This window comes from Sceloporus occidentalis, unplaced genomic scaffold, assembly GCF_023333645.1.
Source record: "Sceloporus occidentalis isolate IW3139 unplaced genomic scaffold, rSceOcc1.0.p SCAF_4, whole genome shotgun sequence".
NCBI classification, from domain to species: domain Eukaryota; kingdom Metazoa; phylum Chordata; class Lepidosauria; order Squamata; family Phrynosomatidae; genus Sceloporus; species Sceloporus occidentalis.
In genome coordinates this window covers 55,576,632-55,592,447 of record NW_028316984.1, presented here as the reverse complement: position 1 = coordinate 55,592,447, position 15,816 = coordinate 55,576,632, and the positions used below count along the sequence as shown (strand labels likewise).

At 41.3% G+C, this 15,816-nt stretch overlaps 1 protein-coding gene across 1 annotated transcript in view; it reads left to right on the top strand.

Annotated features, from left to right (window-relative positions):
• The window catches only part of LOC149313888 (rho GTPase-activating protein 15-like), a 522,566-nt gene that overhangs the window by 496,193 nt on the left and 10,557 nt on the right, over positions 1–15,816 (top strand). Inside the window, exon 13 of the mRNA XM_089523318.1 lies at positions 1,034–1,136. Coding sequence (XP_089379444.1) covers positions 1,034–1,136 — 103 coding nt within the window. The remainder of the gene's footprint in view (positions 1–1,033; positions 1,137–15,816) is intronic.

The window sequence follows — 15,816 nt, the reverse complement described above, 5'->3', positions numbered from 1 at the left end:
ACTTTACTTTGTTGTACAGGGGATAAAAAAGTTGGAAAAAATTACCCTTTAATATGCAAAACACCAGGTGAAAAGAAAACTGAGGGTGTATCTAGACTGATTCAAAAGTCCAGAAAGCCCCAGATTTTGTTTTTTGTTCTCTCTCAGTTTATTTCCCATACAGGTTTTCTATTTCAGAATATTTTCTGTCAGCTCTTAGTATGAGCAGAAATTTTTATACCAGCCCACCGAGGTCAGTATATTTTAACCCAGTATAAAATTAGGCAGTGGGTGGGGAGGAGTAGGGAGGAACACAATATGGGACGATCAGGAGTCTATTGCATGGGGCTTGGGGAATGCGACTAGAACGGAACGAAAAGGGGTGGGAAGGGAACGGAATGGGGAAAAGACACATATTATCGCACAGGAGAACACTACTGATGCCACCAGAAGTCCCCAATCCATTCCCCATCTATCCCATTCTGACACGCAGGCTTTTCAAGAGTTTTTTCTGGGCTTGCACAAGATGAGGAAGAACACTGGGAAGTCTCCACCAGGGTTTCCGCTTCTTGTATTAATGCACATGTATTGTGCTGTGTGCCTTTAGATCATTTCTGCAACTGCCATCATCCAGCCTGGAGGGAGTGAGGGGGCGGGAAGGGGCTAATTTTGAATTTTTATTGTATTCCGTATGTATTTTTGTTACTGTAACCCACCCAGATTCCTTGTGATTGGGTGGGCTATAAATACATTATTATTATTATTATTATTATTATTATTATTATTTCTGATTTATCAGAACCCTAATGTGAAACTATGGATTGTCCTTGGTGAGATTTGGTCAGATAAGATTTTCCTCTTAGACAGGCAGCGTGTGACTTGCCCAAAGTCATTCAGTGGGTTTTTGTGACTGAGTAGTTCAAAACCTGGTCCCCCAGAATCCTAGTCCAATCACTACACCCAAAAGGGAAAAATGTTCAAAACATTATTGGTGTATTCATACACAGCTTTCTATGATAATCACAGTTCAGTGGCCTTTGTTTCTTTTTTTCAGAAATCCAAGATGACAACAGAGTGAAATCCATAAAAGAACTTGTACAGAAGCTCCCCAGACCAAACTATGACACCATGAAAATACTATTTGAACATCTACAAAAGTAAGTTAAGATGGTGTGTAAAATTTGAAACTGATAGTAGTCCAAAACAGACAGGCCAAATAAAGCACCTTCCAGGCACTTTGGGGGCATAGTGTTCAAATGATGCATGCCTCCAAACTGCCGAGAAGTTGCTCTGGGGCCACCTAAGGCCCATTTGGGGCCATGGTGTGTGGTCGCCATGGTCCTGGTGCAATTGGAGTAAAAAAAAAAAGTGAATCTGACTTTCTGGAAAGGCCATATCATGTATTCTCTGCAGTACTTTTCAGTGAGTGGCATGCAGGGCATATTCTGGTTAATAACTAGCATACAAATACTTTCTTTTGCACATAATTAGCTTACAGTTGTAAACCACTTAGACACTCCTTAGGCGGTATGAAGCGGTATATAAATGAAGCTTGTTTGTTTGTTTAATGTAATGATTGGCTAACATGCTTACTTTTCCAGGTATGGTTCCAAGAACTGGAACTTAGAATGCAGATTCAGGAATTAGTGAATCTCCTCTTATTAAAAATAGCTATGACTGCAATTTGTTGACACAAAAAAGGGTTACAACAATTGGTTACAGCGTAAAAGGGCTTGAACTCTACATGCGTCTGGATACAAGCATCAGTAGACCCAGCTGATGTGGTTCAACTGGCTGATGTAAGCCAATTCGCCCAACCTGGCTGCTGGGCATAACCAGGGTAACAAATGTGGGATTCCATATTGGTTGAAGCCACCTGGGAGTGGAGCAGAACTATGTGCCTCAGAACTAGCTGTGAACCCTTATGCCCATGCCTTCAGGATCCCACACGGGGCCCCTGAATTGAGTCTGATGAGGACACTGGCCCTATCCTCCTCAGCTGGATCCAGGCCCCATGCTAAAAGCTCTAGAACAGGTTGAAGAGAAGAGCACGAGGACCTGCTTAAATAGCCTGGCAACAGGCCTCAGTGGAGCCTACACTTGGCTTCCTCTGATCCCACTCACTAGCCTTTCGTGGGTGGCAGGCATCTTCTGCATCTACAAATGCACCTTGTGATCCAGCCCAATGACTCCACAGCTGCAGCTGCCATCCAGAATCAATAAAGGGGGAGAACAAATTCCAGTGGATCCTGGTGGTCGCCATTATCTTGATCACTACCAAGGTTGGGGCAAAAAAGGCGAAAACCAGAACGTCATAAGGTAGGAGAGACAGCAGATGTGGATACTACAAGAGGAAAAAGAACATTTGTCATCCTGCAGAGACCTAAGGTGTCCAGGAAAGACCTCCTTGCTACCCATCAGTACTGACCTCTGATTGGACATCAGCATTCTGAAGTTTGGGTTGGTTTCCTCATTCTGTTTGATGTGGCATTTCAAAGGCTGGAGTGAAATTTCAGCCCATTCCTAAAATCAGATTGGGCTGAATACTTAGTCCCATCAGTTTAGACCCATTGAGTCAGTGGGATGTATCTTCATCTTGACTCATCATTTAACAATTGATTCAGTGGGTTTACTTTAATTAGAATTTACCAAAATGATTTAGCCCTCTGTTTATTGAGACTGTGATCACCCATTAGTTGGTAGACTAAGCCATAGAAAACAGATGATTTACATTAATCAAAATATAGCCAAATTTACAATGCTATTTTATTCTAGAAAGTTGACTGATATCAAATTACATGCCTGCAACCCACTCTGTCTTTTTCAGAAAGGTGGGTATAAATCTGTATTGCCACTATAATTAGAATTTAACATTTGAAAAGTGTTTTCATTATTTCCACCAGACTGAGTTTATCTGGCAACTCCTTGCAATGTTACTAGTGTGATATAACCTACTAACCATTTCCTGTGGAATGGCCTGGCTGTAACTGATAACCTGCATTTTAAAGAAAGAACAAAAGAAAACTGCACAGAAATTAGCAAACAATTTTAGTTCTGGGTTTCCACACACAAGAAGAGTGCAGAGTGGCACTAGACCCTCTAAATAATTATATGGTTGAGCAACAGAAATTCTATTTTACAAGAACATGGGAAGTAGCTAAAAATGATCTTGCCTTATTTTGTTGTACAATCAAATGGTGTGCTCAGAAAGCTGAATCTTCCTATTCATTTCCTAACAAGTGGGACCATGTGAATTGTAGAATCATAGAAATCAGTGGAAGAACTGCAACCTAAAGTCCAATGTGTCCTGACAGCCATTAGCCTTAGACTTTGAACCAAGAAGAGGGTTATAATATTGCTTCTGATTCTTTGGTGTGTTTTCTGGGGCCATAAAGAACAATTTTTTACTTTACTTGGGGGATCTGTGCCAGCATCCCTGCTGAACACCTTATTCAAACCCGGTAAGTCTATGACAATGTCAGGGAAAGGGGATTAATAGAATATACCACACTTCAAAATGGAAAGTGAGGCGGGATACAGACGGGCAGGGGAAGACGTCTTGGAGGTGTATTCTGCTGAATACGGAGCCTCCAGACCGCCCGCCCCGGGGGCGTGGCTCAGGAGATGGGGCTTCCACATGGGGGGCAGTGAAGACGCCTCACCTGGGTCCGTTTCAGACCCGCAGTTTCCAAACCGCCGCCTCGGAGGACGCTGCAAAGAGAGAGGCAGCTTCCTCACGGGCGGCCAAAAATGGGGCTTTTTTTTCCCTTTGCCGGCTGGCGGATGCGCAGCTGCGCAGCTGCAGCGCTAAGCAGCGGCGGCAGAAAGCCTATGGGCACATTTAAAGTGCCCAATCCCCTTTAAAACTTTTCCCCCTGCTCTGCCCAAGAACAATGGTGGTCTCCTGCCAGCTGGTGATCAGCTGGTGTTGGCATCCTTGTCCGCTTGCACTTTGCCAGTGTCACCAGCATCATAGATGCCTCCTCTCCTTTGGTCCCCGCGCTCTTGCTGAATCTGCAATGCACAGCCACAGCTGTCTCCGCTGCCACTGCTGTCCCCCTGCCATCCCCCATCACCTCCCTTGTATATATGTAAATATTTACAGTTTTAGCGTTTTTTATTGTTAGGTGAAAATGGCACAGGAATGTGTGTAGGGGTTCACTTTAAAGTCCAAACTTTCCAAGCAGCGCATGCGTACATGTTGCTCTAGGGTTAGGGTTAGGGTTACGAGTCTTAAAATGTGCTGCAGCTGTGCTGCAGCTTCCACACCTGCATGGCAGCTGACGCTGCAATTAAAGCCTGACTGCAAACTGCGCATGTTCCAGGACCCCGACTCATTATGCGACGCAGCAGACACGGAGCTTTTACATGGGCAACTTAAATTAGCGGCGTAGCAATTCTGGCGTACCGGTGCAGCAGCTTACAGACGGAGCTGCGCAGCTGCGCATCAAACGGAAAAGAAGCGGACAAAAGCAGCACCTTTTTAATGCCGCTTCTTCCCGCTTGGGGCGTGCGGGGGGCGTGTTCATGGCGGCATTCAGGTAAGGCCCGTCTGAAGGCTCTACCTTCATGACATCATGAATACACCCCTTTTTGCCCGTCTGTATCCCGCCTGAGTGACTGAAAAGAGGTGTAATATTAACAAAAATGGAGTAAAATGGGAGAAAAGAGTGGCATACACTGTAAAGAGTTGTCAAGCATACATTTTCACAAACAGGATATTTGGTCCTTTCCTGTGTATCTACTCTGCTTTTTCAAACTGAGAAGGAGCTGGATGCATTTTACATTTTTAAAATGACTTGGCTTGGTAGGTTTTTTTTTCATTGCCTTTGAAAGCCCCTCCAATAGTATTCAGATATTGAGACATATATCTGATGGTTAAATGCAAATAATAATTAAAGGGGAGGAAGGCAGGCGCTCATCCTCTCCCCTCTTCTTTAAGTGGAAAGCACTGAACCCAGATGCCCAACTGTGGCAGAGAGTCTTCCAGCAACAGCATCTGGCTTCTTGGCAGTCACTTTCAGGCAAGTTGTCTAGGGAGCTTTGCAGTTGCCTCTTGGTTTATCACGTGGATCAGATACTGTGGCCTATCTGGCTGCTTTACCCAAGCAGAAGCCAATTCCTTTTGATTCACCTTTGATTTTTTTCAGAAACTTGTTCATTCCATTTTTTAAAATGTTTTGAAGCCACTTGTGTTTTGCTGTAGGGTAGCAGTCGCTTGCATATCCAAGCATCTTTCTCTTTCTGCCAGATACAAAATCATCAGGCTTTTTGTTTCTCCATCAACGCTGTTAGTTTTTTTAATAACGTCTTCAATCAGTTTCACTGCCCCTTGTTACACAGCAGAGAAAATTGATCACATAAAGGGGACAAAATAATAAAACTCCATGAATATGTTGTTTAGCACCATTCTCTTTTCTTTTTCTTTTTTCACAAAACATGAACATACCACAAAACTGCAGTGGAATCCCCCCCCCCCCCCCGGTACAAAAAAACCCTGGCTTCTTCCTCACATTTTCAAAGCACCATGGAGTAGAAAAGCATTGAGCAGACTTGAAATCAGAGTCAGAAAACAATATATCTTGGTGGGTTGTATTGCACAGCAAATATCTCTCTCACTTCTGGAAGCTATATTTAACAAAAGAGATTTATTTTTACCTATTATTTTTTTTAAAAAAATCCTCACCAACAACCCACATCTAAGAAGAATGCAACAGTAGCTCATGCAAAAGGAAGCAATGACAATGTGATGACAAGTTCAGCAGCGATATGCAGAATGCTGTGGATAAATCAAAAATTAAAGCTATTGTATGACAGCTAGGAACACTTAGCAAGCGCAGTCTGCAAAATTTCCATTATTATTATATTTTGGAGGGAAGAAAGATGCAGCTTATGTATGTGATCTCCATTTGCTCAAGTCTGTCTCGGCAGGTTCAGACCAGCATAGATATTAAATGTGTGCTCAGTGCTTATGCTCCCCCCACTCCCCGATATGAGACTAAATGAAGAACCTAAATTCTTAAGGATTATTCAAACATTTAAGAGAACAAAACAAAATCAGACATACATGCAATGTTTTAATACACAATGCTGAGAGTGCAAATCTATAACCAGTTACAGGGGAGTAATGCTCATTGAATTGACCTGACTGCTGAATGTATGGGCATAGGATTGTACAGTGAGGCACAAATCAATACCTGTAGACCTCAATGGAACTTATTTCTCATTTAATATGTATAGGATTGCAATGCTGAGATGCCTTTAGCCTCTCTAACTGCATTTTGTTTGCAACTGTGAATGTTCTCAGTACTGGAAAGGAAAGTGAAAGTCTGTTTTAAAACTGCAAATACATGCCAGGTAGTCTTGTTCCCACACTGAAAGTACGGGAAATTCAAAACCAGACATATAATGCAGGGCTGGGAATTGTGCAGCCCTTCATGTATTGTTGATGTACAGTATGGCTTCCAGTGAGCCAATATCGCCAGTAGTGAGGAGTGCTGGGAGTTGCAGTTCACTGACATCTGGGTGTCTGTGTGATTGCTGCTCCTCTGTCAAGTGGTTAAAATGTTCTTGGAGAACGTAGAGGACAGGGACATTACATGAGGTTTGTTGTCACCAATAGCAGTTTACTGTGGGTATTAACCAATGGAATTTTATCTATTCGAAGCCATGAACTGCACTGGCATTAACATTATGGCAGCTTTGAAAAACACAGTGTTCCCATGCTCTAGCTGGATAACAAGTCTTCATAACTGGCCTGAAACTTCAGTATTGGAACTCAGGACTAAAAGTGTATCAGAATAATAACAGATGCAAAATAGTTGGAAGGACAAGGACAAGACGCTTCCTTGTGGTAGAATCCCAAGTGATCTATATTTTAAAGCTACCTAGTATGTTAGAGGCAAAGCAATAGCTTTCCAGCTATATTCCACAGAAAGATTTTATTGAAACCATAAGACCATTGCTAAGCTGCTACATCAATGTGACAAAAATAAAACCCAACTATTAGCACATGGTTTCAAGTGATCAGAGTTACCCTCATAACTGCCTCTTCAATGTGGTATCTAAGGTGAGGATCCATCATCATAATTTCACTATGAAATTATATCTCCCCATGGAACAGTGTTATTTAAATCTCAAATGTTTGTGCCACATAGTGCTTTGTATTAATAACAACATGATACCAAGATTTGTTGTGGTTGTTGTTTTTCAGTCCAGTGTTTCATTGCAGGATCTTTCCACATAGTAGCTACTCACAGAATCAAAAAAGGGAGTGGGGTCATGCTCACTTATAGGGATGTAAATCCTTAGCTATTACATCATTGTCTGCTGGGATAAATAATTATAATGCTTTTCTCCCCACTGTACGAGAAAACAAACATACCTCCACAGTATTTTCCTCATATTCAAACATCCTGAAATGTTGTGAATAAATTATTCGTAGAAATATGTAGAAAAACACATTTTCTGTCCAAACTTCTGTTTTCAGTAGTTTGGGGGGGGGGGTTTGCACAAAAACCTATTTTCTATGCAAATAAACTCTCTTTCTTGCGCTGAACACCATTTTTTCTTCACTGAAAAATATATATGTATATGTATAGGTGTATCTGTGTCTGTGTTTCTGTGTGTGTGTGTGTGCATGTGTGCACACAAGATCATTGGTATTGTTCCCAAAGAAGTTTCCTAACAATCGAGAACCTATTTTTCAACCTGTGAATGAATAACAATTAATATTCTTTGCATCCCTAACATAAATACACAAACACTCGAAGAGGACCAGCCCTCCCTTCAGCCACCATCTGGAAGGGGAGAGAGGCAGGCGAGCTCCAACTGCCTTCCTTGAAGAGGACCAGCCCTCCCTTCAGCCACCATCTGGAAGGGGAGAGAGAGGCAGGCGAGCTCCACCAGGCCTGCCTGGAAGAAGCAGAGCCCTCCCTCCGGTCCATCTGCCTTGGTCCAGGCCTCAGAGGGAGAGAAGAATGCTGGACCTGATCCCCTGCCCCCTCACCATTCCCTTCTCCTTTTGTGTCGTGTCTTTTAGATTGTAAGCCTGCGGGCAGGGAACTGTCTGGTTAAAAATAATAATAAATGTAAGCCGCCCTGATAGCCATTAGGGCTGAAGGGCGGGATATAAATACCTAAATAAATACCTAAAATAAAACACACATCCCTCCATTAATTTCAAGTTGAGAACACAGCTGTATGCTGTAAATTGGACTCGTACTGGTCTTCTCAAGATAGCACACTTTTGTGACTTCAGAACTATCGCTATGACTGGAATACAGGATTTTGCTTCAGCAATTGTTCTCTGCTGTACATAAAAGCAGCAAGAAAGAATCATATGGAGAGAAGAATCAATTTCACTCCTTTTTTGCCATGCATACTAGTATGTATGGATCATTCAGTGGAAAAAATCATGACAAATACTTTGAGAAACAGCATTTTCAGCATCTTCCTTTTTATCAGTTGCCTAGTTGTTTCTGCTGCTGTTGCAATCAGTGCAAAATTAGACATTCTCAGGAAAGATATGGGCCACTTTCCTGTGAAGAGCCACAAATCTTCATATTAGTTTGAAAGTTAAGAGCAAATCTGCAAATTGGAATGCACTCTACTTGTAATGGAAACAAAACACTGGCAATGAAATACAAAAAGAGAAGAGAGACCTAAATCACAGCAAAATGATCTCCCTGAAGGCATCTGCCAAAGAGATGGTGTTTTTAGGCAGTGTCTCTGAAACAGCGTCTTGATGTCTATGCCACGTACAGATTTATTATTGTGTCTGAGAAACTGGAAGAGGAAGAATGTCAATAATGTGCCTAAGTAATACTGAGCTTTGGTCATAGGAAAGACTCCGGTATTGTGGGCACCACACCCACACCTACTGATGTGGTCCCAGTTCCCCCCCCCCCCCTTTGGAGGCAACTAATTAAGAAAACCTTGACTCATTTACATGGATACTTTTGATCTAAATTACATGCCAAACCACACCAAATTAAGAGCATCTGTGAATGTGAAATGTTTGTTCCCTTAGAATCTTTAGAAAGGGCCTAGCTCTGGACTGCACATGTTCAAGTGACGAAAAGTATTTCAGATGTAGCATTCTTCTGAGACCTACTTTTCCACTAATAATTTGCAGTAAGCCAAACTAGTATCTCTTTCCTTCTCTTTCTCTTAGCCCACAATAATTACAGGCCGTCTAGAAAGTTTCACTTTTCTCTATTTTCTGAAGCAAAAAAAAGGTAAGTGGCCACCTACTTTGTTGATACTTGTGAGGCCACTGCCAGAGCAGCAGATGCAGCAGTTGTCAAAAATTGTCACTGATGTTCATGCCTCATTCCAGTTACATATTTTCACAGAACTGACCAGGAATCTGTTCTCCAGTTAAGTCATCCTCCCTGAAAAATCCTTGCACATTTTGCATTTTCTGATTAACCCATTTTGGGCGTATATCAATACATAAGGGGAAAAAATAAAATAAAAGTTCAATAGAATTTCTTGTGTTTTTGGAACTCATTCAGGAATCTAAATCATAAGCTGTTTGTTGGGTTCTAGTGCAGACTATATTTCACTCCTATGGTTCAGTCAACTATAGTGGCCAACTAAGAGTTTGATATGTCTTCTGATTTTATTGCTTGTCTAAGACAGAAGTGATAGACTGAGTGGTGCAGGAAGTAGGATCTGGAACCCAAAAGACAAAAACATAGTTTTCAGGCTCCATTTAGCTGTGTGGATCATACATTGATGCTGGCTAGTCCTATGTGGCACAGTGGTTAAATGCCTGTACTGCAGCCACTCACTCAAAACCATAAGGTTGCGAGCTCAAGACCTGCAAAAGGGCTCAAGCTCGACTCAGGCTTGCATCCTTCCGAGGTCACTAAAATGAGTACCCAGATTGTTGGGGGCAAATTAGCTTACAGTTGTAAACCACTTAGACACATATGAAGCGGTATATAAATGAAGCTTGTTTGTTTCTTTATGTGGCATATCAAAATGCATTTCTAGACACAGCTTTATAAAGCATTACAGTGGTCCCTTGGCTTACACAGGGTGGATACGTTCCGGACCACCCCACCCCCCACGTAAGCCAAAAAATATGTAAGCTTGAGTCCCATTCGATTGAATGGGGCTCATGCTCGCTGCATGGGAGAGCATGTGCGCCACAGGCGGGTACACCATTCACTCTCCCATCGCGTGGCATCTGTGTAAGCAGGAAGCCATGTATGGTGCACCCGCCTATTAAGTTCTTAATATTTAGGTGGCATCTCTTTTCCTGTAGTTTGAACCCGTTGCTCCATGTCTTAGGACTCTTAACCAAGTCTAGTACTTTACATTTCCCCCTGCTGAAAATCATTTTGTTGGGTGAGGTCCCAAGAAGAGTAGCTACACAGAAGAACGTGCTAAGTCAATGAGAATTTGATCCTGTCTTTTCCCTTTGTGCAGCTCAACACACAAACACACACACTTACATTATCTATTTATTTACTTATTGCACTTATATCCCACTTTTTCTCCTAAAATGAGGAATTATATCTGCACCCCCTGTCCAGGTGTAGTGGGGGGAGTTTCAAACAAACACAACCCATACTGTCTGATATTTTTACAACAAGGCTACCATCAACTCATTTTCCAATGCTGAACCTTTTTACAGAAATGTGAAAAAAAATGGTGTGGAAATGCACACATTTTCTATGAGATTAGCTCCAAAAGGCCTGCTGTCTAACAAGAAGAAAAGTTCTCAAAAAAGAAAAGATGTCATTTTTTTTTTTCACACGAGGGTGAAACAAGTCAGGATTGACAACCCTGTTCACAGCTAAACCCCTGGATTCTGCCCAATGTATTCTGAACTGGGACAAAGTTCAAAGAAGTCAGGCTTGAACTTCAGCCAGCATCAGCCTTTCCATTGCTTCCCATTGACTCTGTCAACACTTTGAATTACATAATTTCAGTACCAGCTTGACTTTAGCTAGCAGTATTTTTGCTTTTTTCAAATTCTGATTGTGAACCCATAACATCTTATTGGACTGTATTGTTAAAAATTGACTTTTAGGAAAAGGTGTAGACTTTATTTTTTTTCAAAAGAAAACCAGCCTTTTTATTTAAAAAGTCATGTTTTGTTTGATTTTGTCTCTTTTACTTTTTTGCAGTAGCCAGAGTATAATTTGAATATATTAATATTTCCAGCAACAGTGCTCAGGGAGCCTAGTTAATAACTTATGCATGGCTACATAGATATACTTCAGAGAGAGGTAATGTTTTAGCTCTTGTGTTGGTAATGCTTAGAAATGTGGAATGAAAGAGTCTGATCTTTTCCTGCCCTTTGTTGTGGCCATGCATTGTGGTGGTATGGAGCCAGGGTTCTTTCTGTTGCCTACACAGCCTGGATTCAATAAGGATTTCTATATGTATATTATGACAATGTGGTCAAGGAAACCAGATTTTTTTTTAACTATACCTTTGTGTGCCTGTGCAGCATAACAAAAAATCTGGTGCTTATTTTTGTTGTACTCATTCAATATGTTAACATATTCATAATATGATACAGGTTATGTTAATCATATAATTAAAGTTAGAGTGTTAGATGAAAAACCAGCAAGATGTTACTTGAATGGAAAATGTTTGTTCCTTCATACAAGAGCCATTACTGTAGAAAACTGTAAATCTGATGAATAATCACTAACCCATGGCTAGATGTGTGTTAGATGATTTCTGAGTCCTTCCCTAGGGTGAAAGCCCATCCAGCTTTCTACCCACCCACGCTGAAAAGTTGTATCTGTCCCAGATGCTGGGCAATTTTGATCATTCTCTTATGCTACTCGACCAGTTTGAGGCATTGTAGCCATTCTGTCATTGGCTGCTCTTGCTTTTCCTATGCTATACTTCTCATTGTTTCCTGTTTATTTCCTACTGTGGTCTTACCTTTCTGGAACTTTAGGCCAGGTTTTAAGGCCAGCTATTTACAGAATAAATTCAGAGACATAGCCATGTTAGTCTGGAATAGCAGTATGTAAAGGGATCTTGTAGGCACCTTTAGGACTTACTGAGCAAAGGAAATTGTATCACAATCTTTCATAAACTTGGTCTACTTCCTCAGATGCATGGATTGAACTGGTGCCCAGGAAGGACCTTGATAATCAGATTGTATGAGTAGCCATAGAAAAGCAAAACGTGTGGGTATGGTGATGAGGCTACATGTTCAATTTTAAATATCATCATTGAAGGACAGAGGCAGGAGGAAAGATGTTGCCTAAGGCCAGAATGGGAGAATGACTTTATGAATGAGTCAAATTAAAATCAAAAATAGTCTTTGCCCAGGATGTTTCTCCCAACACAGTATCAGTGTCATGGAATCCTCTTATCATTCCATGTTCCCTCAACTGTTCTTTACACAGGTCTTTTTCTCGTGTTTCTGCAGGGGGGAAATGGCTTTCCATGAGAGATTTCCAAATCCAGAGAAAGAAGTAATGTAATAAATAGCTGAAAGCTTGGAGAGGGAAATGTGGAAGATATGTTGCCTTTTTTTCCATCGCATAAATCTGAAGACTTTAAAAGAATGCCCAAGGTTCTGATCTTGCAAAAGTCCTAAGTTTCTGAGATAAAGAGAAAATTGCTACAAAAAGTCAGCAACACAACTAGACCACTTTCAGCTTTCAAACATGTATTGCTCAGGATCTGCTTTCTTGTAGTGCTGAGATAAGATTTGTGAGGCCCTCCAGCTGTTGTTGGACTTTAAGTCCCAGCTGGATAGTGAGGAATGCTCATCACTGTGGTCCAAAAATATATGAAGGGCCAAATGATTCCCATCGGTGTTGAAGGAAAAGTGCCTTGCTTCTGGAAAATCTCTTGGTCAAGTTTTGGGAGATATCTCCCTTTGATGTTGTTCTTGTATTGTTGTATTTCTGACTAATAGCAACTTTTAGGTGAGCTTACAAGGGAGTGCTGAAAAGTACTCAGCCTGAACAAAAAGAGAATGACCTAGAGTTAGGAAATGTACATGCTATTCCACATATTCACCCTGAAGTGTGATGCACTTGGTGCATCATTTCTCAAGTTTCTGTAATCCTTTCACACACAAAAATGCTGATATCTGGTCATGGAAATACTTTGCCGCTGCTGCTATCACATCTGAATCATTCAAAAATTTTGTTTCATTCAAATTCTTTTAAGGTTTGGTATCAGGAAATAGTCAGATGGAGAAAGATCTGGTGAATAGGGTGGATGGTCTATGCACCCAGACTCTAAATTCTTCAAAACATCCATTGTCTTGCCAGCCCAGTGAGCAAGTGCATTGTCCTGCAAAAGGAGAACAACTTTCTGCAACTTTTCCTTCCCATTTTTATTTCGGTGACTCCTTTAAACAACACAGCAAGTTAGAGTAGTATTCTTCATTAGTTGTTTGGCCCTTCTGAAGATACACAATCATAAAAATAACTTCCCTATCTCAAGGAAACTGTGGCCATGACCTTTTCTGCTGGTCTTTGGGTCTTGAATTACTGTGGCCATGGTGAATATGTTATTGATTATTACCTTTAATATTATTAATAATAATATTATTATGGTGTTGGTTATTACCTTTAAAGCCCTATATGGCTTGAGCCCGAGTTACTTAGGGGAACACATCTCCCTATACAATTCGCCCCGCACTCTTAGAACAAATGGGAAGAAATTGCTAGAGGTACCAGCATCTAAATATGTTTCTACTTCCCAAAAAGCATTTAGTATAGCTGCCCCTAGACTATGGAATGGACTTCCGGAGGAGATTTGCCTTAATACATCCCTGGAAACTTTCAGGAAGGCAGTTAAGACAGAGCTCCTTCGACATGCATACCCACCTGACCTTTTATGAATTACAGACTGTTCTGTATGGAACGAGAGCATCTGACCCCATGATTGTTGATTTCATGATTGTTGATTTTATGCTTTTAATTCTGGTTTTAAACTTGTGTGGTAATAATATTGTAATGCTGTAATTGTGTTTTTAAACTCTGCTGTGATCCTGACTCAATCCAATCGGGAGAGGCGGGAAGATACAAATAAATTTATTATTATTATTATTATTATTATTATTATTATTATGAATGCCACCATTTCAAGGACTGTTGTTTAGTCTCTGGATCATAGTGATGTAATCATATTTCATCAATAGGGATGGTTTCTTGCAAAAACAAAAATCACTAGATTGCTCAAAATGCTGCAAAATCAACCTTGAGGTATCTACTCTATTTTGTTTCTGGTCACTATTCAAATATTTTGGCGCCCACTTAGCTGACAGCTTCTCCATAGTCAACTCCTCATGAATTATAAATCCAATATGTTTTAGCTGAAAATTTTCCATTCTGCCAACATCAAGTCATTAACACAATGAACAATTCAGGAGTTGACACAGTTGAAGACTTTCCTGCCCTTGCTGCAACTTTGGTCTCAGAATCTCCAGACGGAAGGTTGACACACCACTTCTTCACAATTGAATATGATGGGCACCTATCACTCAATGTTTGCATCATATCTTCATGGATTTCCTTTGGAGCTTTTTTTCTACAGGAACAGGAACTTCATGATAGCCCAGATTTAGGCACTTGAAAATTCTACGTTTTTTGTTGACCTGGTTCTAGCGATGATCTGGGGGGGAAAAAACCTGAGAAATTATAGCTACAATCCTGAAATTTGGCAATTTGAAATAAAAAAGAACTCCCTTTCAAGCTACAGTGGTAAAACATGCTCAGATTTTAGGAACTTGGGGGCAAAGCAGGAAAAGGCAGGTGGGTGCCATGGCAACCGCACACCATGGCCCCACCCCTGCTTTTTTCTGGTGCAAAAAGAAGCAGGCAAATGCCGCTCCTTTTTGCACTGGAAAAAAGCCGGCTTTTCCACTGCCGCAGCAGCTTTTTGGCTCTTCTGTGATGTGTGGCATGTAAACGCCATGCTGCCAGAGTGCTGAAAAGCTGCCTACCATGCTGGCTAGTGGGCAGTGTGACACCAGCTTGGGGGCAATGTCAGAGCATGTAGCGTCTAAACACAGCACGCAGACGCTGCCCCCAATCTGGTGCAAAGGAGCAGTCTGCTTTGCCCCTTGGTCAGGCCAGGAAACTTTTCAGCATCCCCTGATATCAGGGGTTTTCTTAGCAAAATTTGTTCAAAGGAGTTTGTCTTTGCTTTCCTCCGAGGCTGAGAGAGTGTGAGTTGCCCAGTGGGTTTCCATGGCCAAGTAGGGATTCAAACCTTGTCTCCAGAGTCATAGTCCAACATTCACAGCACTACACCACATTGACTCTTGAGCTTCTGCCTCCCACAATTAATTCATTCAGCAGGGAGTAACCATGGGAAGGAAGGTGTGAAGAAGTCTACCTCCCCCAACTTTATGGCATGTGCCAAAATCTGGATAAAATCCTATTTTTTTTCTCAGTGTAGTACAGATCTATGATCAAAATGATCTACATGCCTTCAGAGAATATTACCAACAGTGTCCTGTATATAAGGCTGACCTGATTTTTCTCCTCTACTCTGCCACCATTGAAATCTTTTCCCAATGCTAACAAATTTTTAGTGGGATTTGGTCTCCTGTAAGGTGTCTGCAATCTTTCCTGCTGCTTGTTTCTAATGCTGACATTTTCTGGAACTGCTCTTTCTGTAGGAGGCTTCTAGTATGATACACAATGTGACATGTGAGTTCATATTTCACCTTGCGCAAATCATGTGTGTGTACACAGTATTCTTCACCAATCATGGTCCTTTTCTTGTCAATGATTGCCAGCAGCGGTAACAAGAGTGAATAATATCTATTGTGAAAAGTCCAGTTTCCATGTGTTTCCCCAATTTATTTACTGACCTTCATTGCAACAG